Raw genomic sequence first — 21,912 nt, forward strand, 5'->3', positions numbered from 1 at the left:
AAGTTTATTGCCATGGGAAAAAAGGACTCATAGTATATTTACACTTAAGAAACAGGCTATAAAATGACATGCATTTTACCCACTTTAACAGTCTTTTCTGTATCTAGATCAGTATCTACATCTATATGTAAACTCTAAAGGAATAGGCATCAGGTGACTTTTAGTGTTTCTTGGCATTTTCCATTTTTTCATCGCAAACCTGCATTACTTGCTTAGTTAAAAACAATCAAATATCTAGTGATCCAATTTTTTTTAAAAAGTGTGAGCTTCAGTGCCCTACTCCTGAAAGGATACACATTAGAGGGAAAAATAAGCTGTTGAGGTTTGCTTACCCAATTACAGTTGCACACCTGGGGAAATCCACTCTTCAGTTTTTTCACTTTCGAATTTCATGTAAATCATACCCAGTGGTTAATGAGAGCAGGAATGCTTTGAATGATAGCTAAGAACCTTAGAAATCCATTTAAAAATATTTTCGCCAATATGCATGCAGACCTTTTGCTTGGTGGTGTACGTGTGTCTCAGGAGTTCAGTTTGCGTCACGCAGAAATGTCCACTTGCAGAGTTTTCTGACCAGACCCGCTCGCCGGGAAGGTCTGGCAGGGAGGACTCAGCTCCTGTGTGTGAAGGACAGAGCCCCCAGATCCGCCGCCCGGGGAGAGAGAGTGTGTGCCGCTGGCCCCTTCCCTGCAGTCCCACCTCCAGTTGCTCCTGTTGCCTCCTGTCCGCTCAGCCAAGGACTCACCTTCAATATCTTGAGGATCACATGGCCCCCTGGGCCTCGGCGGACCCATGTGGCTGTCGCAGGGGAGCTGCTCCGAGCAACTGTGAAGTGGTGGACTCTCCTTCTGGGGGCCACTTGCTGCTGCTTCTGGAATGTACACGGTTGTGTGCTGTGTGGGGGGGATGGGAAGGTGGGACGCTGACCCCCAGCATGTGTGCAGAGAGATGGCAGGTGCTGGCTGCGGTGCTTTACGTCCCCGTGTAGACCACGGGCATCTACACGGGACAACCCTTCATACCCATTTCGTTTCTCCATAATTCTCCTTTTAGCTGCCTGATGTACTTTCTTTAATGTGTCTTTAATTTTGATAGTTTTTGCCAGATTGCCCTCTGTCGGGTCTGAGCCCTTTTCAAGTCTCTAAGTGATTAATTTTTTATTTTCTAGGTGACATATGAATATATTCTCTTCATTTAAAAAAAATGAAAACAAATTAAAGATACTTTCGGTCCCTCCTAGCAGTCCCAGTTCCCATACCCGCTCTCCGGAGGGACTAGACATCACTCGTTTAATGTGTGTCTTCGCTACTTCTTTCTCTGTGCCCTGAAGATAGGAACTGATGGGAAGTCCACCTGCTGCCGTATGTGTGTTGTTCAACATTAACATCTAATGCTACTAAATCCATCAACCTATAGCGATGGGTTTTACTCAGTGGTTTATCTAGGAGGTGTTTCCATGATGTAGAGCTTTACATATGATTTGAGTTTGTTTACCAGAATTTCATTTTTTAGCAGTGTCTTTTTAGCGTTTACCTTTCAGGGAAGAATTTGGAGCTTCATGAAAACACCCAACGATTCCTTTTTTTTATATTGTGCAGAAATCTTAGTCCTCACGTGCATGTGTTTTCTCTCTCTGCAGATCCCAGAAAACTGATCTTCACAGTGATGGCTACATCTTGGAATTAGATTGCTGTTCCTCCTTAGACCACCTGACGGACCAAAAAATCATCCCGGAGTTCATTAAGAAGGTGAGCGCTGCCCTCAGGGTACGCTGGAAGGGTCTGCAGAGCCCCCTCCTGTGTGGGGGATGGGGGGCGGGCTCAGGGCAGCTCAGCCCCTCCAGGAGCCTTGGTGGGGACCAGCACCTCCTCTGACTTGGAGCTTTGTGTAGACCCTGGGGGGGGACCAGGCCCCCCCCCACACACACACATCTCTTAGGTTGGGGTTGACTCTGGAAGAAGGGGGCTTCCCACCACCTCCCTCCCAGGCTGGCAGGGACCCTGTCTTTTAGGGCCAGAAAGGGCTCTGGAGCCACGAGGCCCCCGGGCCCACTGCTGGGACCTCTCCAACTCTCAACACGGCGCAAGCCCCCAGGTGCCAACTTCCACTTGTCTTAGGAGTCTTCATTGCCCCATGTGCCCTTGCTCTCCACGTGTGGGGTCACGCCAGCGTCCCGTGGCCACGGGCTTGCAATTGTGCGGTAGAAAATGGCCTCGCATGCAGGGAATTCGTTTTCTGCCTAGAAATGTTTCTGGTTTTGAACTTTTCTTCATGCCACATGGGGTTCGGTGCCTAATTGCAGGGTCCACTTGCGTTTCAATATGATGACATTCACCGTGGAAGGAGTGGCCTGCCCCAAACTGGGGCTAAGTTCATTGCTTAATGTTCATCTTGTTCTCTCTTACCCAGGCATCCAAAATCTTTGACAATCTCCCATCCTGTAGAGGTGACTGTGGTTTGTTTGAGGTCCAAACAGCCCATCAGTGGATTCACTAATAGATGTTAGGTGTCTGTCACAAATGGGCAACTAATAGGACTAAGGTACAGGGATACTGAGAACTAAATAGCTTGGTCCCTGCCCGTGTGTCCTCAGGACAAGGCAGATCCTGACCAGCGTGATGGGCATTTCCAGAAGGTAGCACCGGGACTGAGGGGTTGGCGGGCGCAGTGTGGCCTGGGGATCCCGGGAGGTGCCTGGCACAGAGACTGGGGGATGAGGAGGAGGTGTTTGGGGATGGGGCTCTGTTTGAGTCTCCCAGAGGGAACAGCATGTGTGAACTCCTGAGGCAGGGGAAAGCAGGTGGAATCAAACGAAGGTCAGCGGGATGCAGTGAAGTGAGGGGGAAGGAGGGCACAGAGGAAGACAGGTCTCGGCTGTAAAAGCCATGGAAAGCCAGTGCGAGGGTTTTTGCAGATGTGTGAAATAATCAGATCATCTCTTTAAAGGACATTTGCTTCCTATTGGCTCCGTCCCTTTAACACTTATTGAATGCTACAGCTCTGCCAGGCCCAGGGAATAATCACCATGTGGGGGGGGGGGTGGAGGGGGGTGGAGGGGAGGTGGAGGGGAGGTGGAGGGGGTGGTAGGTCTCATGGATTCAAAATCAGATGCTCTCATAGGTCAAAATTCCTAGAATTTTACTAGGATGATTGAGGCTCTTTCTACTCTAGTAGAATTCAGATCAATATTTAAGAAATGGGGAAACTTTTATTTTGTTCATACATGCACCACTTGGCTATAAACTGGAGAGCCCCAGTGTTTTTATAACTCATGGGGATAGATGTCTGTGTAAAGGGCCATCTTCTCTGGATTGTTGCAAATAAAATGCTGTAATAAGCTTGGGTAGGGGCATTCTAGAAGTGGAATTTAACCCATGATGTGAGTTGTGAGGAAAAATAGCTTTAAAAGTCAGTTTGTGATTAAGACTCAGATGCTTGTAATTAAGACTCAGATGCTTATAATTAAGACTCAGAATATTTGAGCAGAAAGTGGGAAAGATGAGAACGTGAGGCTCTGTCTACGTTATCAAATATGCTCTTTTAAAAATATGTGTTTTGATATTTTGTCTTAACCAAATCAGTCATTGCACAGCTGACCCACTGCATTTTGAAGACACCAGGTTTTAAGCAAATAACTGCCCATGGGAGGACATGAGGCAGTTTTGTATTTAACATGTACTCTCTCTGATGTTTGTTCAATATCTAGTTAGGTAAACTATCAACACTTACTCCTTCTATATTTGTGTAAGAATTATGTTCAACATTTTGTGAATTGTACACCTTGATTGTACACCAAATTGTACACTCTTCCTATCGCTACCTTGCTCCTGGTAACATCATCTGTGGTTTTCATGTACCAAAGTCTTGCGTTCAGACAGAGTTGACAGCTTGCCCAAATCCAGACTTTTGTCTCTACATGTGCATTCCAGATTCCCGTCACCTCTGTTCCTCTAAATAAGAGAGACGATTTAGGGTCCACAGGGTGGAAATCATATCTCCTGCCTTGAAAAATCTAGGTGTGGTGAGGTTGTCCCACCATTTGTCCGTGCACCGTCAGTGGCCGTGGACTGGACTTGGAAGCATCTAACATTGCTGACGTTGGAGCTGGCCATGGCTTTGGTTTCTAGGCCAGTGACCATGAGAACAGGAGCAAAGGGTCGAAAGAATGGTACTGGCTGGGCCCTTTCCTTCTGCTCCTCTTTTCTGTTGCTGGACATGATTCCTGGAGAAAACTCCACCTCTGTGTGCAGAGGGGAGTCCAGTGCCGCTGCTCCAGCCGATGGCAGAATTTTACACGCGTGCATGTTTCTGTCATCATGCAGGTAGGAGACCTCGGGAGCATTCTGTGAAGAATATACTCTAATTCATTTCTGCTTTTTTCATTTATGTATTTAATGAATAGCTTGGTCCTTATTTATACATAGAATAGTGACACTTGTTAATTGCCATTCACTTAGGCCAAGATGAAGCTGTCGTCGCTGGCTGCTGCTACGGCTTATAGTCATTACTTTTTATCTGGGTCATTATTTGTGTGAAATAACGGCTCCTGTTTCTATGACAAGTAGATCCATCTTACGATGAGATGGTAATTAACTCATTTTGCCATTGTACCATCAGGCAGGATAAGCTCATATTCTCTTCGTATTAGAATTATCCTCAAATTGTTCAGAATCTTTCCCCATAAAGAATGACGCACCCATATTTTCCCACCAAATGTTTTAAATTAGCAGAACCTTTGGTTTGAGGGCTTGAATAGAAAAAGGAAGAGGAAATTTCATTATTTCCCACAATTAGGAAAGATAAAGACATTTGTGTATGTGTCATGTAAAATCAGCTGAAGATGCCATAATTTACAGCCCCTCTCCCATCACAGTTTTGTGCAGAGGGAGAAGGCAGTTGTGTAGAGTGGATTCTATTCCTTTCAACGTGGTCTGGTGATTTCGCTTTGCATTTTTGCTGGTCAAATTAAATCTGGGTGGCTGCGTTTTGTTTTTCCCTCTTTGTATCCTGTTATGTGTCATCCAACTGGCTCTTTATGTGCATGATTTATTACAGACTGCAACATTCAAAATGGGCAGACTTAGAGAATATGTTTTCCAAGTTCTAGAGACAAATGCTCAAGGGGCAAAGTGTTGCATGGCCAGGGCAGAGGCTGCCTCCTTAATTCCCGTGGAGCAGAGACTCAGGTATGGCTGGAGTCCGCCTGGTGTGGCTGGCAGGACCGTGTGGACCCTGTGCATTTCCTGTTCTCCACAGTTCCCAGAGAGCCGTAAAAAAGAGTGACAAAAAATGAAGACTACCCATGCCCGTCTCCCAATTCCTTTATGTTCTTTGGAGTTTCTTGGGAAAGTACTTATATCTTTGGGAAGCACTTTGAAGTTTTCGGAGTAATTGCTCACATTTTCTAATTTATGCTTCACAATAATTCCGCTCAGGAGGCCAAACTGGTGGTGGCGTCTCCCTGCCCGGCACGAAGAAAGCTCAGAGGTGACTGCTAAAGAATTGAGCCGGGGTCAGTCTGTCCATATGGGTGACCAGTGGAGGGCAGAGGGACTTTGGAGGAGTGAGAAGTTGTTTTGGGCCAGGTGGCCTGGGGAAGGTTTGGAGAGGGGGCGTGGTGTAGAAGTAGGGCTCTGAAATGTAAGCGATTGACCCCTGAGACCGTGGAAGGATGGAGATTGTAATGAAATCTCAAGAATGAGAAAGAGCCAAGGCCTGTTTGAATGGAGTGCAGGATGGACAAAGGGAAAGGAGGCCCCTCTGAAAACTTTTTTTTTTTTTTAGTTCCATGGCACAAGGCGTCTCAGACTGGTTCAGGTCCATCAGGTGGCCTTTATTGCGTGACGCAGGGAATGGCATGACGCCCTGGGCAGGAATTCAGAAGAGAGAGAAAAAAAAAAAGATCAGTCTCTCTTTCTGGCTGCATGATCTGCTGCTTGCCCATATTTATGCATATATAGGTTTATTTAAATTTCAAATAGGATTTTACTCCACCGAGGGAATCCCTCTTTTGTGCCAGGCAGAACCTGTGCTAAAGAGCTTTACATGCATTATATCGTGAATCCTCCTCACACCTCTCTGAAGGCTTATCCCCTTTCCCAGGTGAAGGAACTGGAGCACAGAGAAACCCTGCATTTGCCCACCGTTACGACTGGTGAGCTGCAGACCTGGGATCTGAGCCAGCCTGTCTGATCCCATGGCTGCCTTCAGGACCGTTACCCATGCAGCCTCTTGCACACAGCCTGTCCCTCCCACGGGGCAGAGTGTGGGACTGTGTGAGCCGGAAGGCAAGCCGGGCAGGGAGGCAGATTGGGAATTGGGGCCAGATTTGGGAACTCCTGGGATGTCTCCCTCGGTGGAGGCCCCGGGCGCCAGGCGTCGTGCCGGGGTTCTCCTGATGGAAGTTGCTGCATCCTGCACACCGAGAAAATCCTGCTCCATTGTCAGGGCGGGGCCTTGGGGCTTTGCCCTCCGGGCCCCCGCTGGTCTCTGGTCCTCAGCTCTGCCTCTCCCTCGAGGAGGAGGCGTGCGCTGACCTGTAGGGTCTCCTGATGAGCTGGCTGTCAGCACAGGACCCCGGAGTCTCCAGAATGACAAGTCCAGGCAGGTGGGGCAGAGGCCTAGAATGGTCAGAGGTTTGCTGGCCTGGAATAAACTAGGTGCATTGCCCTTCAGAAAACCAAATGCTGCTGCTTACGTCTTGACCTAAAGAAAGGAGCTCGACAGATTTTTTTTTTTTATATAAAGGTCTACATGGGCTGCTTTTAATGAAACAGACTAACCGAATCTTCAGGATTATGGCACTTTGCATGCAGTATATAAATGACTCATCATTTACTTCCCGGCTGATTGTTGAATATTCAGAGCCTCATTTCTACAAGTACAGAGCAGAGTCTTAATTTTAATTAGTTTAAGACGCCGATTCAGAGTGAAAGGAAAATCATGTTAAAAAGCCTTTCCTTCCTTGGTGCGTGCCCACCTACCTTCAAGGGAATTAGGACATTTTTACGAAGGTGAATCTGGGGGGAACGTGGTGAAGGCCAGACATGGCGTGTGAGTCCAGCGATGAGCGTGCCCTCGCCATAGGAGAAAGTGAGCTGGAGGCTGGGAGGGGGTCCTTGCGATGTTAGGGAAGAGGCTGCGGGTAAGAAGTGAGGCATTACTTGGGGGGGAGGGGCTGTTCAGAGTTCTTCTCAGAGCTTAATAAATACTTGTCGAGTGAATGAATGAAGTAAAAAGAAGAATCGTTAAAGCTTTGTGTTGTAGAGGGCTAAAGAAAGAGCCTAAGGTGACACTTGGGTGACTGAGGGGTGAGATGAGGTCGTCTGAGGGTGGGAACACACAGCAGGCGGTGCCTTTGGGGGCAGAGGTAATGGGATGGGTGATGGGCACATTGAGACTGAGGGGCCAGAGAACGTTCTAGAAAGCCATTGTGTATGTGGGTCTTGAACTCACTAAGAAGGTAGGAATGGCAATGTGGTTGTCTGACATGCAAACCCAGAGGTCCCCAGGGGCCGGGTGGGAACTGACAGTCAGGAAGTGGCTGAGGTGGCCACCTGGGTGGCACATGCCCCGTACCCAGTGGGCAGCCCCTACGTCACCAGCTCACGGTTGCCTGTTGAATATAGGCCTGGCATTGCAAGAGCTTCTTTTGTTGGGTCAGCTTGGGCTGGTTTAGAGAAGTTGATCATTTTACTTCATTGTAGTGAAGTCTGTTCGTTTTTAAATGTGAACAGATAAATGTAAAACCTGCAAGACCTAGAGTAGTGTTTCTCAAACGCTCTGTGGTGAAGAAATGGTTTTTTGTTTGTCTGTTTCCAATCCTGTAGATTGATGCTTTTGTAAAATATAATGAAGGTATGGTGGCAATGTTGAATTGCTGTAGAAGTATCTAAATGCTTATGCTAACTTTTGAACCTGTATTGTCCCTGACTGGCACGTAGTTTAAGGATGATCACTGGACCAGCGGTCACACTCAGAGCAGCGGCTGGTGGAGGTGGCAGAGCTGTGGGACAGGGTGGACTCGCCATGTGAGAACTCACAATTGCAGCCGGGAGAGATGAGCGGCGGTGGCCAAACTCTGGGGAGGACCCAGGAAGGAGAAGAAGAAAGGACTGTTTATAAAACGAAGAGGACGATGTTGCAGAATCTGAGGCAGTATCCAAAGCAGGAAAGCGGTCAAGCAGGAATTGCATTGAAAAGGGTTGGCTGGTTTGGCCACTGATAAATCTCGCAGGGCAGAGAGGCCTCAGTGCCCTGAGGTGAAGGTACATAAAGTTTGCAAGAACAGAGAGTGGGAGCTGAGACAGGATACAAGCGGAAGAAAGTTTGGTCGATTGTTCGTTTTGTCTTTTAAAGTACGAGCTCTGAGCATTTCTGAAACTGAAAGCTAAGAGGAGAGAGAGAACGTCTGAGGAGCAGGCCTGGGCGTGGTACGGGGGTCCTGTCTTCCATGCTCAAGAGGGTGGGCACCTGTGTTTTGAGGCTGGGCAGGGAGCTGGGAGCTGCTGCTGGGAGGCTTTTGTTTGCTTAGGAAGTTCCTCTGGCCCCAGCTTCCCTTGATCCTCTGTTCCCTGCTGTTTTCTTTGACCTGTGATCTTCCTGCTCTGTCCAGAGAGGTTACTTGAGGTTAATTGGGGCCTGAGGGCGGGGTAATATGCCTGCCTTTGCTGCCTTTGGATCAACTCCCCCAAAAAGATGAATTCCTGGATTTTGTTTGGCGTGACTCCGTCCCCGGCCTGTTCACGTTTCCTTGAACAGCGCTTTGAGGGTCTCCTCTGTGGTCATGCCTGGGGTACCTGGTGAGCCAGTACAGGTCCCTGGTTGCAGGACCCTGTAGCTGGAGGGGGCACGTTTGGTTTGAGGACCAGGAAGAAGTACCTCAGGCTTGGCTGCCCGGAAGGGATTGAGCGGATGAGGTGGGCTGAGGCTGGCCAGTCAGGGTGGGTCGGGCAGGGCTTGGGCTGAGGAACTGAGCCTTCATCCTAAATGCAATGGAAAGCCATTGGAAGGTTTGAAAGAGAAGCTAAGGAATGATGCCGGATTTCCATTTTGCAAAGATCAAAACGGCAGCCAGGGTAGTGTGTGGACTGGGCCGCAGGAGTGGGTGCAGTCCGGCTGCTGCTGGATGGCTCTTTGAGAAGAGAGCCTGCCTTAGCTCAGGTAGGGGCTGGGACACGGTAGAGAGGTGAATAGATTTAAGAAATATTGAGGCAGGCAAATCACCAGGGTTGTTTATGGGTTGCATAACGGAGCCTGGGGGAGAGGAAGAAGAGGGGGGCTGGCTTGGCTTGTGCAGCTGCCTGGAAGGGAGGCTTGGTTGAGAAAAGGGAGACTGGGGAATAGGCTGTTTCTGTGTCTCAGTTGCTGGGGGCAAGGCCTGGGCTGGTAAATAGTAATCGAAGCTGTGGTTGTGCATGAAATTGCCTCGGAAGAGGCAGGGTGTGGAGGAGGCGGGTCTAGGGCTGAGCTTGAGGAACTCCAGCGTCTCAGTGAGGGAACTGGCAGAGTGTGTGTGATGGAAACCAAGGGAAGGGTTTGTTTCAGCCAGGGTGGAGCTTTCAACTTTGTCAGTGTCCCCCAAGGCTAAAAATTAAAACAACCCCTTGCTAGAGAAGACTTAAGAGTCTTGGTGTCCTCTGTGGAAGCTGTTTGGGTGGCCTCTGCCTTCCCAGGGCATACTCTTGCAAGTCCTGAACCCCAGAATGTCTGGGTTGTAATGAAAAACACTGCCCTTTACCCCATGGAGCCCATAAATGTTCCTGTGTTATTTCTAGGATGGTTCTGAGGTTTTTGTTTGTCTTTTCACTTTAAAATTTCAGATATTCTTTCTTTCCACAGGTTTGCAGAATTATCTTCATCATTCTTAATGTGATTTTTTATTAAGCGACTGAATTTTAATATCTGACCAGGGTATTAGAAGTTGCCTATGTACGGCGTTGCAGTTTTATATAACTTTTATCATTTGGAGCCCATACTGTATGAAATTATAATAATAAAAATACTTTTAGTTAAATCAGAAAAAAAAATTAACTTGAGATTCTTAAAAATGGTATTTAGATGTCCAGAGAACAGAGTAACAGCCTGTTGTTGATTCTGTGGGCAGCGTTTGGTTGTCAGGCCTGCATTCCTTGGTAGTCTCTGCAGAGAAATTGTTCCAGATCTAAGGAAGCAGAAACTTTTATAGAAGTCAGTTGGGCAGCGAAAGACTGGAGGGGGAGTCAGGAAGTAAACCTTGGGGGAGGTGGCAGGTATGTGCCTGTGAATGCCTTGTTCTAGGGGGAAATCAGGCCTGGGCTTAAGACTGTCTCTCAGGATCCCTGGCCACTCTTCCTGGTTTGCTTTCGGCATCTCCAGAGGGTTCGTTTCTCCTCCTTCCCCATTTGCTGGTGGAAGGTTGAAGGTATGGAGCGTCATGTATCATTCCCCAAGGGGTCAAGCGTGCAGGTTGACGCAGGCCAGCCAGGCTCTTGGAGGCGGGAGACGCATAGCTGCTTCTCCAGGACCCAGCTGTAGGCACGGGGATGCATCTTGCTTCAGCAGCCATTGAAGTGGGTCCCAGAGTCTGATGATGACAGGCTGGTGGATCCGCCAGGCTCTGGCTCAGGAACGGTCCTTTCTGGCTGCAGATAGAGCCAGAGGGGGACAAGAGTGGGATTTTCTTACTGCTATGCTAATGCCTCTCAATGCACACGCTTTCTAGGATGTGTCCCCGAAAAATAGGTTTTTACGTGTGGGAAACACAAATGTCATATCCTGGAGGGTCACGGTGCTCCAAGTTCTGCAGTCAGAAACCTGCTTACTTAGTTTAACTCAACACTTCTCAAACATAATTGGAGAACTTTTCCTCTGCTTCTCCCCTCCCTCCAAACCCTATATTTATATCATAGAGCTGAGTTCCCCACTAAGTCAATGGGGAATCCATTGACCACCTACCAGCCCTGGACAATCACAGGTAGTTGGGGGGCAGTTTCTCTTTTTTTCAAATGGGATTCATAATAGCGGCTGTCTCCATCCGTACAGAACTGCCATAGGTTCAGATGAGTCAAATACTTTTTCTGGCCTACAGAGTTGGTGTAACCCTGTGTGTTTTCCAGTCCTCACTCGAACCTCTAACAAAAGGACGATTTGGAGCAGGGCAATTTTAAACTCCCTCCTCTGTCACCCTAAAAGCACGTGATCTTAGCACCTCTGTCATTCTTCTTGTCTCTTTAATAACAGACATAGCTGTCTTCTGACACACAATCAGCAGAAACTAGGTCGGTGCATTTGTTGACAGCTGTAGAATCAAGGATCACATTTGCTCAGCTCTCTTTATCCGTCCTGGTTTATCTGACTACGGTCTGTCAAAAGAAGTCTTAGCTTCTTCGATTTTTTTCCCCTCCTCTTTTCTACTTTCTCATAATCTCTTCTCTCTCCTGGAGTTCTTCTGTCATCATTGTTAATCAGATCTTCAAATATATTGGGTTTTCCAGCTTTGATTTCTCATTCTTTTATCTCTCCCTATAGCGTCTAATTAAAAATCCCATCTTGTTCTATAGCAGCACTGCCCTATAGAAGTAAAATCTGAGCCACATAGGTAATTTTCTATTTGCCACATGAAAAAAAAAGTAAAAACAATGGTGAAATTAAATTCAGTAATATATTTTATTTAACCCAATATACCCCAAATACTACCTTTTCAACAAGCAATGAGATATTTTGCATTCTTTTTTTCAAACTAGGTGTTTGGGACTAGCCCATCTCAATGTGGATGCTACATTTTGAATGGTTAAAGTGAGAGTCCTACAAAACAAAGTTGTGTTTAACCGAGAACTACTTTATACTGCTTCAGTTTTTAAACTTAAATTTTAATTCATTAGAATTAAATAAAAGTAAAAGTTCGGCTCCCCAGCTGCACTAGGCACATTTCAAGGGCTCAATGGCCATGTGTGGCTATGGGTGTTCCGGTTTGCTGAAGCTGATGAAATGCAAGATACCGGGAATGGGTTGGCTTTTACAATGGGGATTTATTCATTTACAAGCTTACAGTTCTTAGACCATGAGAAATGCCCAAATTAAGGCACCCATAGGACAGTACCTTCTCTGAAGACTGGCTGCTGTGAGCTTGGGCTTCTCTCACAGATAACGAGGCACATTGCGACACCTGCCTGTTCTTTTCTCTCAGGTTTCGTTGCTTCCAGCTTCTGGCTTCCGTGGCTTCCTCTCAGCTTCTTTGGGGCTTTTTCTGTGAGCTCCTCTTAACTTCATCTTTTAGCTTCTTTGTGTTTTATCCTCTTATAAAGGACTCTGTAAGAAGATAAAGACCCACCTTGAATGGGGTGGGTCACAACTCATTTGAAGTAACCTAATCGAAAGGCCCCACCTACAGTACATCTACACCCGCAGGAATGGATTAATAGAGGAACATACTTTTCTGGGGTCCATAAAAGCCTCCAGCCATCACTCTGAGCTACCTTATTGGACAGCTCACTTGTACAGCGTTATTTAAGCAGTTTTCATGGTTTCTAAGTTGATGCAAAATATTTGGGAATATGGGTCTTATCAGCCTCAATAGGAGGCAGGATAAGAAGCAATATGTGGCATATATGCCCAAATACTAGAAAACTAAAGCCAATCTCACATTTTCCGTATGAAAAGATCCAAAAACCGTATGGGGCCAATTTAACATGTAACCTCTTAGGAGGTTATAATTAAATAATTAGATTTCTGTTTATAACATTAATTATTAACTTAGTTATGCATACATATTTTAAGTTATATAAAATAGATGTATTTGGAAAGAGTGCCTTTTTCCATGCTCTCATTTCTTAAAGCAATTTAATTCCAACACTTTTCTTGCATCTTTGCCTTCAGTGTCTTTATCAGCACCATAATGGTTTTTGGGGGCAGGTAACACAGATTTCAAGCTCATCATGTTTACTTTCAGTCAAATCGTTTGGGATTCAGCACTTTAAAAATGCATGAATGATTCTATCATTGGAAACTTTCTCCTAAGTCATAACCGCTCATTCTTCTACCATTAGGACAGTTTTCTCTCATTCAGCTCATACATGAATGAAAAATCTCCATAATGCATCCACTTACTCTGCACTGCTGTTAAAAAAAGAAAAATCTCTTTTTACTGCACATAGCATAAATATAGGACAGTGTCGCCGCTCAGTGAATTCACACTAAATGAAAGCGCCTGGGTAAACGGCATACAGCCAGGTCAGAAATCAATGGTACCAGGACCCAAAGGTCCCCACCCCTCCCCGGCCTCTCCCATCCCCCTCCCACGCCATCTTCCCCTGTGGGAGCCTCTGTCTGATTTCTAACATCAGAGGTTGGCTTTGCCTCTTTTTGGACTTTATGTAAATAGAATCTCTTATAGATTTACCCTCAGTGCTACATCTGTGAGAGTCACCATGTTATTGCATGTTGTTCATTTTCATTCGTTGTAGCATTCCTGCATTGTTTTTTTTTTGGCGGGGGGAGGGGGCATGCATGGTCCGGAAATCAAACCTAGGTCTCCTGCACGGAAGACAGGCACTCTAACCACTGAACTACTCTTGCACTCTTGCATTGCTTTTTTGAAGTCATCTTTAAGAAGATTCCTTATGACAGCACCCAACATTTTTTTTTTCATGCTGCAGGAATTACTTTAAATCTTTAAATAAGCACCCCAAACTAGCTTCAATTAGTGTGTTCTCCCCAATCAGCATTTTGTTGTTCAAGATAAGGTGATTGAGAGAGTCCTTGTGAGAAACTCTGTAAGAGTTGCTAAATGTGTAAAGCAACTCCCCCTTTTCTGAGCAGTAACATTTTGGGGGGGGGGTCCTCAGGTTATATCCAAGATACATTGTGTACGAGTCTTTGTAGACTATGTATTTCCCTTCTAGCTTACTATGAATTGGCTCATCATGGTGTGGCTACTGAATATTGGTTTCTATGAACCTTTTTCCCCTGGATATCTGCTTAACTAAGTCCTTCCTTTCCTTCAAATCTTTGCTTGGTCTCACATTTCCAGTGGGTCTGCCCTACCCACCCATTTTTAAAAGAGAAACTTAACCCCTGCCTCTCCCACCCGAATATTTCTGATTCCCTTTAATCTTTATTTTCCTTTGATCCATAGCTCCTTTCACCTTCAAAATACTTGACTATTTTTAATTATCATGTTTATTGTTTATTGTCTGTCTTTTCCATGCCAAATACAGTGTAGGGCATGGAGTAGGTGCTCAGTGAATAATTATAGAATGAAAGAACAAAAGACTTTGAAAGGCATCAGATTTGTATAGGAACAGGTTCTTTCCAAGGTGATGTGATGAAGGCCAAGTATACAGAGTTGAGACATTTTCTTTTCCTGTAACTAGCAGTAGCTCTTTCAGTGTTTGGGTTGGTTGAAACTTGTTGAGTAAACCCTCTCTGGAAGTGACTTGTGAGGGTTAGATGTCACCAGTTTCAACTTCACACCCCCTTAGAAGACACGTTTGTAAGTTTGGAATTTGCTATTATCACATGAAAGTTTCCAGTGTGCCATTTATACATCTATATGTGTAATTTTTCAAAACTTTTTATAAGACGGAACATGTTTTGAGTGCTAATTATGCACTGTCAGTGAACACATGTGGCAGCTCTGGGTGACAGCGCAGGTTGAGCTTTCCCATCTGCATTGTTGGAAGGCGCTGAGCGGCGCCTCTCGGGGACGCCTCCTGTCTGCCGGATTTGTCTGCGCTCCAGCACAGATAATGAGTGTGGGAATGTGGGCTGACCTTACGGCATGTGGAGGGCGGGGTGGCTCCTCTGAGAAATGGAGTGTATCCTAGCAGGCTAGCCAGGCTGCCCCGTGTACCTTCCCCCGCAAACTGGAAGGTTTCACTTGTATTGCTTGAGATGATGTGGAATCTTTTCTGAGGATTTTCAGAGCCAGGGCGCTAGGATTACAACCCATCCAAGGTTTTCCTCCTTTCTGCCTTAGGGATAATTCCCACTCTAAGAGCCAGATCCTATTAGAATGGGAGTCTGCAGTGGAAGAGGGCTGGGGGTGGGGGGATGCCCTTGGACTCGAGATGCCCAATTACTGAAGCCTCCTCAAGGAGAAATCTGGAACTTTAAAATGCCCAATTCTTAATTTTCCTTGATTCTGTGAAACGAAACCTGCCCCTTGATAAGTTGGGCAGTCGTTTAGGTGGGGGACTCCGCTTTCTTGAATTCCTAACTTGCTTCTCTCTGTAAAGTGAAGCTTTTACACAAGAATGATAATCCGTAAAATCGCCTATGGCTTGAATATTCTGTGCTTCTCTGGTGAATCCAATTTTTAAATTATTTCCCCCTCATTATCAAAGAGATTTGTTTGATTAATTCGGATTTATGATAGCAGGATGCTGAGTTTTTTTGCCATAAGCCCACATTTTGTGCATTTTGCAGCTCTTCATCCAGTAAATCAGTATTTGTTGATTAATTGCTAACTATTTTTGTCATACTCTTTAACTGATACGTAGTTGGAGCTCTCAATATGAAGGCTATTCTTTTTACAAAGGTGGTTTTTTTTTTTTTAAGGTTGAAAATAATCTTTGCCTTCTGGTCCTCCAGTGGGAGAAAAACAATCTGTTGTGAGGAAAATCTCAATGTTAGCTGTTTCATTTGTTGGCTCACTTTTGACTTGTTCTGTGCTAAAGAATGAAAAACAGGATAACAGGATAGATCACCATTTATGGCAATGGTGCTGCGATCTGTAGAGGTAACCCAAGATATATGTGTTTGGGCAAAAGTTCCAAGTATTCTAAGATTATATTATCATAACTAGCCTAAACATAAGAGAATAGTGAATTGAACCAAGATTTCCCATCTAATCAATCAGTTACTTCCCAGTTTACATCCTCATTCTGTTAGCCGACAAATGGCAGCTTTCCTCAGGATTGAATAGCCAGAGAAAGGGGGTAAGAAGGATTGTCATCATTGTGGGCAATAGGATTTTTATTGGGTAGAAGCTTTCACAGTGGTGGAGAAGGGGAAATTAGGATATGGAGGATACAGGGAATAGAAGTCAGAAGAAAAATATCCGAAGGGATGGAGAAGCTTTAAAAGAAAATGTTTAAATGTATTCCTCTTGAAAATATGGCTAGTTTTGATGGAACCAGTTCAGTTGTAGAAACTTTCTTTTCAGTGCCTTCTCATACTGAAGGAACCAGGCAATTGCTACCTCGACTTCTGAGACACTCTGCAGAGGGGAACGGAAGCTTCCCTTTAGGATGCCCGATGGATAAGGCAGATGGAATTTTTCCTAAGCCTGGAGCACAGGGGTCTCTGTGATGCTTTCCCAGCCTGATGTGCCCCGGAATGGAGGCATCATTCCGTGTTGCTCTTGACTGGTACAATCTCATCATTAATTCATGCTCTGCACATTTGTAACTTGTGATAAACAAGAACTGAGCCTAAGTTTGCCTACAGGTTTGCTAAGCAGATTAAGAATGTAAGGCACGCTGCAGGGGCCGTGTTTTCCTTGAGGGTCCCTGCTTGCTCGCGCGGTTTGGATGCACCATCACAAGCTGAGAGGCTAATGACAAACTGCTCTTACCTCTTCATTAAAGCAGGATCCTATAGGCCTTCTCCTCCGAAACATTTGTGTTATCCTTGTCTATTTACATTCCTGCATATTCGGGAGTGCTGCTGCCCACATTCTTCATGAAGAATTGCGAATTTGATGCTTTAAGAAATCACTTCCCTCTGGTTTCCGCCCCCATGCGTACATATTAGTGAGGATGACTGCATTTTAAGAGGTTGGCTATTGATGTGTAACAAGCCACCCCAGGACATAGTGGCTTAAAACAACATTTATTTTGCTCCCAAATCTGCAACTTGGGCAGGATGTGGCAGAGACAGCTAAGCTCTGCTCCACTTGGAATCTCAGGGGTGGCCCAGCAGTGCCTGGGGAATCCGTTTCCAGATGGTCTCTCACCTGGTTCTCAAGTGGGTGTTGACTAGTGTCCTTTCCACAGACCATTTGGGCATCCCCCTGGCATGGTGGCTGGGTTCTCAGAGCAAGCAACCCAAGAAAACAAGGTAGAAAAGTTCATGGAATTTTTATGACCAAGCCTAAAACCCGCATAGCTTCCTTTTCACCAGATTCGTTGGTAGAGGCTGTCACAAAGACCAGCCAGGTTCAAGTAGAGGGGACATAGACCCCTCTTTTTGATGGGGCAGAGACAGGGTTCTAGAAGAGCATGTGGGATGAGAGATACTGTCGTGGCCCTCTTTGGAAAAGACTGTCTTTAACATGCATTGAATTCAGACTTGCTACATTCATTTTCATTTCATTCTTCTAGGAGAGAACTACATTCCGGGTTAATATGGTATACATAAAAAAATGAAACTGAAAGTCAGAAATGGGAATTAGAAATTGAGTATTGAATATAAGGGTTATTGGGCATTGGAAATAATCTTTAAATGTGATACCCAGCATTTATAAAGGTTTAAAGCCCCCACCCTCCCCAAACCCTATTTACTACTCAAAGTGATCTCCTATCTTCGTGAGATCTGAAACTCTCTCAGTTTGTTTCCATCATCTAGGAGAGTCAATGCAGGGTTCTGGAGGGCATTTACAAAAAAAACAAGCAAGCATTCATTTCCTTAGCGTGTTGTAATGAAAACCATTCCCAAGTACTTGTGTAATTGCTTGTTGACCATGGGAATTTCAAATGCCAGTACAACCAGATTATATTTTTGTTGTTCTGGAGACATGGAAGTAGTTTTAAAACTGAGGGTTAAAACTAAGATAACAATGGCCCAGCCACACCATCTGAGCATTCTGTTAAAGTGCCTTTCATTAATGCTTTGGAAGCCTGTGTAAATCAGGCATGGTGGGGGAAAAAAGTCATGAACGCTAGATGTTAAAGCAGTGTGGTGTGAAGGCAAACATCTGCTGCTGGTGAAAGTTCTTTAAACTTACATTCTTTTGCCTCAGACGTTTAACTGTGGTGCTGAGCCTGGAGGTCCATGAAGATGCTAAAGCTAATTTTCCAGAACATTCCCAGGAGTCTTAATAAGCCCTTGAGGTCCCAAGTTTGTAATTTCACATTCACTGGTTTTACCAAAGTATAAAATTGGGTTTGTCAACCACAGGAGCTCCAGGATTCTAGCTGCTTTTATGAGAAAATGCATTGCTTCAGCTTAGGTAGCACCTTTATGAAAGAAGGAATACTGAAATGCCCTGTAATGAGGGTTTTTTTTTTTTAGCTTGTTACCAAGTACTGATATTAACAAATTGTTTATTGCTGCCTCTTTTCTTTTTCCTGAGGGGCAGATTGACCTGGTTTGTTAAAAAATGGACTGGAAACCCAAGGGCTGCATATGATTTTAACGGTGCTGCTTTATTGAGATTATTCCTGGACCTGCAACCTGTTAATTTTCTCTAGACCTCAGTGTTCTTTGCTGTTAAGATGATACCAGTAGGGAACAATGTGCAGGTTTTCAAAACTCACATGAGTGTATTTGTAAAACATTGTTGGTCCCAGATGTATATTTCTTGAAATTGTTGACTCATAAACTTTTCCTCTCGAGGGTAACCTGAGACATCACAAATTTAAACTCATACATACTCGTTCCTTTAAGAAACATTTTCTGAGTACTTAGCGTATGTCCAAGGAAGTATTCCAGATACTGGGGACACAGCAAGAAACAGATAGGCCGTGTCCCTGCCCTGGTGGAGCACCCATTCGTCTAGCAAAGGCAAGCAAATGAGTGAGAAAATAGGTGGAAATAAATGATATGATGAAAGTTAAACAAAGGGATGAGCTGGTGACCTTCTCAGACTGGGGGTTCAGGGAAGACCATGAATGGGGAGAGGGACCATTTTAACTGAGACCCTGTGACAAGAAGAAACCATCATGTGCAGATCCAGGGAACAGCATCCCACACAGAGGGAACAGCATCCCACACACCCAGGGAACAGCATCCTACACAGAGGGATCTGCGAGGCCGGGGCCCTCCAGTGGGACAGTCTTTGAGTGTTCAAGATGCCAAGGCTGGTGAGGCTGGAGGGGAGTGAATAGGTAGGGGACATGGCCTGAGAGGTGGGCAGGGCCCTGTTCCTGAGGTGGGGTGGGGTGGGCTCGCAGGCTGGGTTCAGGAGTTGGGATTTTATTCTCAGTGTGATGGAGCACCAATGGAGAGTTTTACACAGGTGGCCTTGGCTGGTTTATAACTTTAAAAGGCAGTCTAGCTGCTGTGGGAGAGTGAACGGTGAGCCGGCAGGTGCAGAGGGGGACCCTCAGAGGGGGGATGGCAGACGGACCAGGGAGGATCATGTCCAGGAGGAGGGAGCACTCCGCCGTATGGTGCTCCAGAGAGAGGCTGGTGGTAGGACGCCACCCCGAGGAGGTCACCAGGAGGGCAGGGGCGATGTTTCGGTGAGAGGTGGGTGCACGAGCCAGAGAGTGGTGGGATGCACAGCCATGGGAGTGGAGTCAGCGAGGCAGGGGTACACGGTGGAGGGGAGGCTCATATTTTATTGTGATTGGGTCCTTTCCCTACCCTACCTTACCCTACCCTACAGCTCGAATCAAATTGTATGCTAAGTGGAAAGAGCCAGTAGAGAGGGAGAGATTGAGGGTGTAGGGGAAGGTGGAGCTCGGTCCTCCAGGAGACTGGAGGGCACCTGCTCCATGGCCCAGGGGAGCATTGGCCTCGTCCCACTGATGTGGGGGACAGAGAGGGGAGAGATAAGTTAGAGGTGGCCAGAAGAGGACATGGGGGTGGGGTGGGGTGGGAGATTCTCTGCTACCGGCCTTGATTTTCTCTCTGGAGAGGGATGGGGAGGTGTGCGGGGTATAGGGTGCTCAGGAGAGGGCAGAAAGCCCCTCAGGGACCAGAACGTGGCGAGGGGCGGGCTGAGAGGTGCAGGCAGTGGTGCACCTTCCTTGCTGTGGCCCTGGGGTGGATTGGATATAGTCAGCATTTATGGGAGTGGCCAGGTGGGGAAAGCCAAGGGTGAGACCACAGGAGAGCGATGGAAGAAGTGGGTGAGATGCTGGGCAGGGAAGGGTGAGAAGCAGCATCCTCTGCACACCTTTTAGAGCGGCTTTCTGGACTTCACTGCAGCTCATGTTTAATCAGGTGACCACAGGTCTCGGTTTGCTTGGACAGCCCCAACCTAATTATTAGTTGTTTTACCTTCTGGTTCAACGATGCCTTCTTTGGACCAGAGATTGTACAGCCACCCGTTGTTTAACTCATCAGAGCCCCACAGTGTACCAACTTTTTGCTAACAGACTGCTGTTTCTACTTTAGAATTCTCTCTCCCTTGTACTTTTCACATCCTTTCCCATGACTAGTGTAGGCTCTTATGACCTCTCCCACAAGCTCAACGTGACTTCCAGTCCCCCAACCCGTCGTCTTGCCTCCTGCCTGTTCACGTCTATTCCCACGGCCTTGCCTTCCCTCTGATCCATACCACATCCTGTGGGCAGATGGATTTCTCCTTGGAGAGGCCTGACTATATCAGTGCCTCTCAGAAACCGTGCTGCATCTCATTGCCTAAAGAACAATAAGTCTAAGCTCTTAAGTTTCAAGACCCTTCAAGATCTATCCTGATATTTCAGAGGAGCATTAATCATAGAGTATATAGGCTAAGAATCAGGGCTCTGGAGCCAGGCTGCCTGGGTGTGACTCCTACCTGTCACTGTGTGACCTTGGGCAAGTTGCCTAACTTCTCTCTGCCTCAGTTTTCTAATCTCTATCATGGGTGATGAAAAAGAATACCTGTTGTTATTATAAGGATTAAATAAACTAATCCATGTAAAGCCCTTGCAGCAGTGTTTGGCACTTAGAAAGCTCTCAGTAAATGTTTTCTCAGTGTATGATTTTCGCAACTGACACCCTGGATGTTTGCTCTTTCCTGCCAAACTTCTGATACTCTCTTAGCCCTTTGCCTTGGCTAACCTTGTTCCTTATGGGAATCCTTCCCCAGAACCATTTCTGCATGTGCAGATCCCACCTTTAGGTGAGGCTATTTTGCAAACCATGGCTTTAGCCACCTACAGAAATAACAAGCTATGAAGTCCAGTGCTTATTTTTTTACTTCCCTTTGGTACTATGAGATGAAATTCTTTCAAAATGCTTTGCCAGCATTATGTTCTGAGATTTGATTTATCTGTTTCTTTTCTGGGTATACACTGGTGTTTAATGGAATGGTGGGTATCTTGCAGCCTTGGAGGGGAGGTAGCTGTCCCCAACTAGTTCTTTTCTCTTGGTGTTCCTGGAAGGGTGACAGTAACTCCCTTGTTTCTAGGTCTTTGCATTTTGCTGTGGATTTCAGGCCTTCATACATGCTAAGTTCTGATGATGGACATATACCGAAGGACATTAGGGACTTGCTGAGCCAATGAAAATCTGCTGGGAATCGAACCTCTTCTGTTCCAGCATGTAGCTCTGCATTGTACCATGTCTGATCTGCGTGTTCATCTATTAAGGCAAATCACTCTGTGTTGTGGAGTGGTTGGGAGTGGCTCCAGAAAGTGTTCTTAATAAATAACTTTGATGAGACCTGAAAGAGATATACTGGGATGTTGTGTGCAAAGTAGAAAAATGCTGTGTCTAAACAGACAACCTAACCTATGGCCCTGCCACAGAAATCACTTTGACCAAAAACATACCAACATTGTGGTGGTAGATGTGGATTTATTTGCTTATTCTGGCTTGACTTAACTGTCAGTTGCCTTAAATAACACTTGTTTTACATTCTTTTCTTAATTTTAGTGCTTGCGGGTACTGAGCAGATTTCACATTTTATTCCACATCTGATGATGTGTATACACAATAGACATTTAAACGTTTCTTTAGTCTGCCCTGAAATCCCTTTTCTTCTGCGAGCTGCTTCATGAGTAGAGTACAGCCGTACGATTTCCATGGAAGCCATCTACCCCCTGGCCAGAGATG

At 45.9% G+C, this 21,912-nt stretch overlaps 1 protein-coding gene across 2 annotated transcripts in view; it reads left to right on the forward strand.

The window, feature by feature from the left end:
* The window catches only part of RFTN1 (raftlin, lipid raft linker 1), a 255,311-nt gene that overhangs the window by 162,954 nt on the left and 70,445 nt on the right, over positions 1-21,912 (forward strand). For both annotated transcript variants that reach the window (XM_077130048.1, XM_077130049.1), the window contains exon 4: positions 1,640-1,748. In XM_077130048.1, the coding sequence (XP_076986163.1) occupies positions 1,640-1,748 (109 nt within the window). The remainder of the gene's footprint in view (positions 1-1,639; positions 1,749-21,912) is intronic.

The sequence above is a fragment of the Tamandua tetradactyla genome, chromosome 15, assembly GCF_023851605.1.
Source record: "Tamandua tetradactyla isolate mTamTet1 chromosome 15, mTamTet1.pri, whole genome shotgun sequence".
NCBI classification, from domain to species: Eukaryota; Metazoa; Chordata; class Mammalia; order Pilosa; family Myrmecophagidae; genus Tamandua; species Tamandua tetradactyla.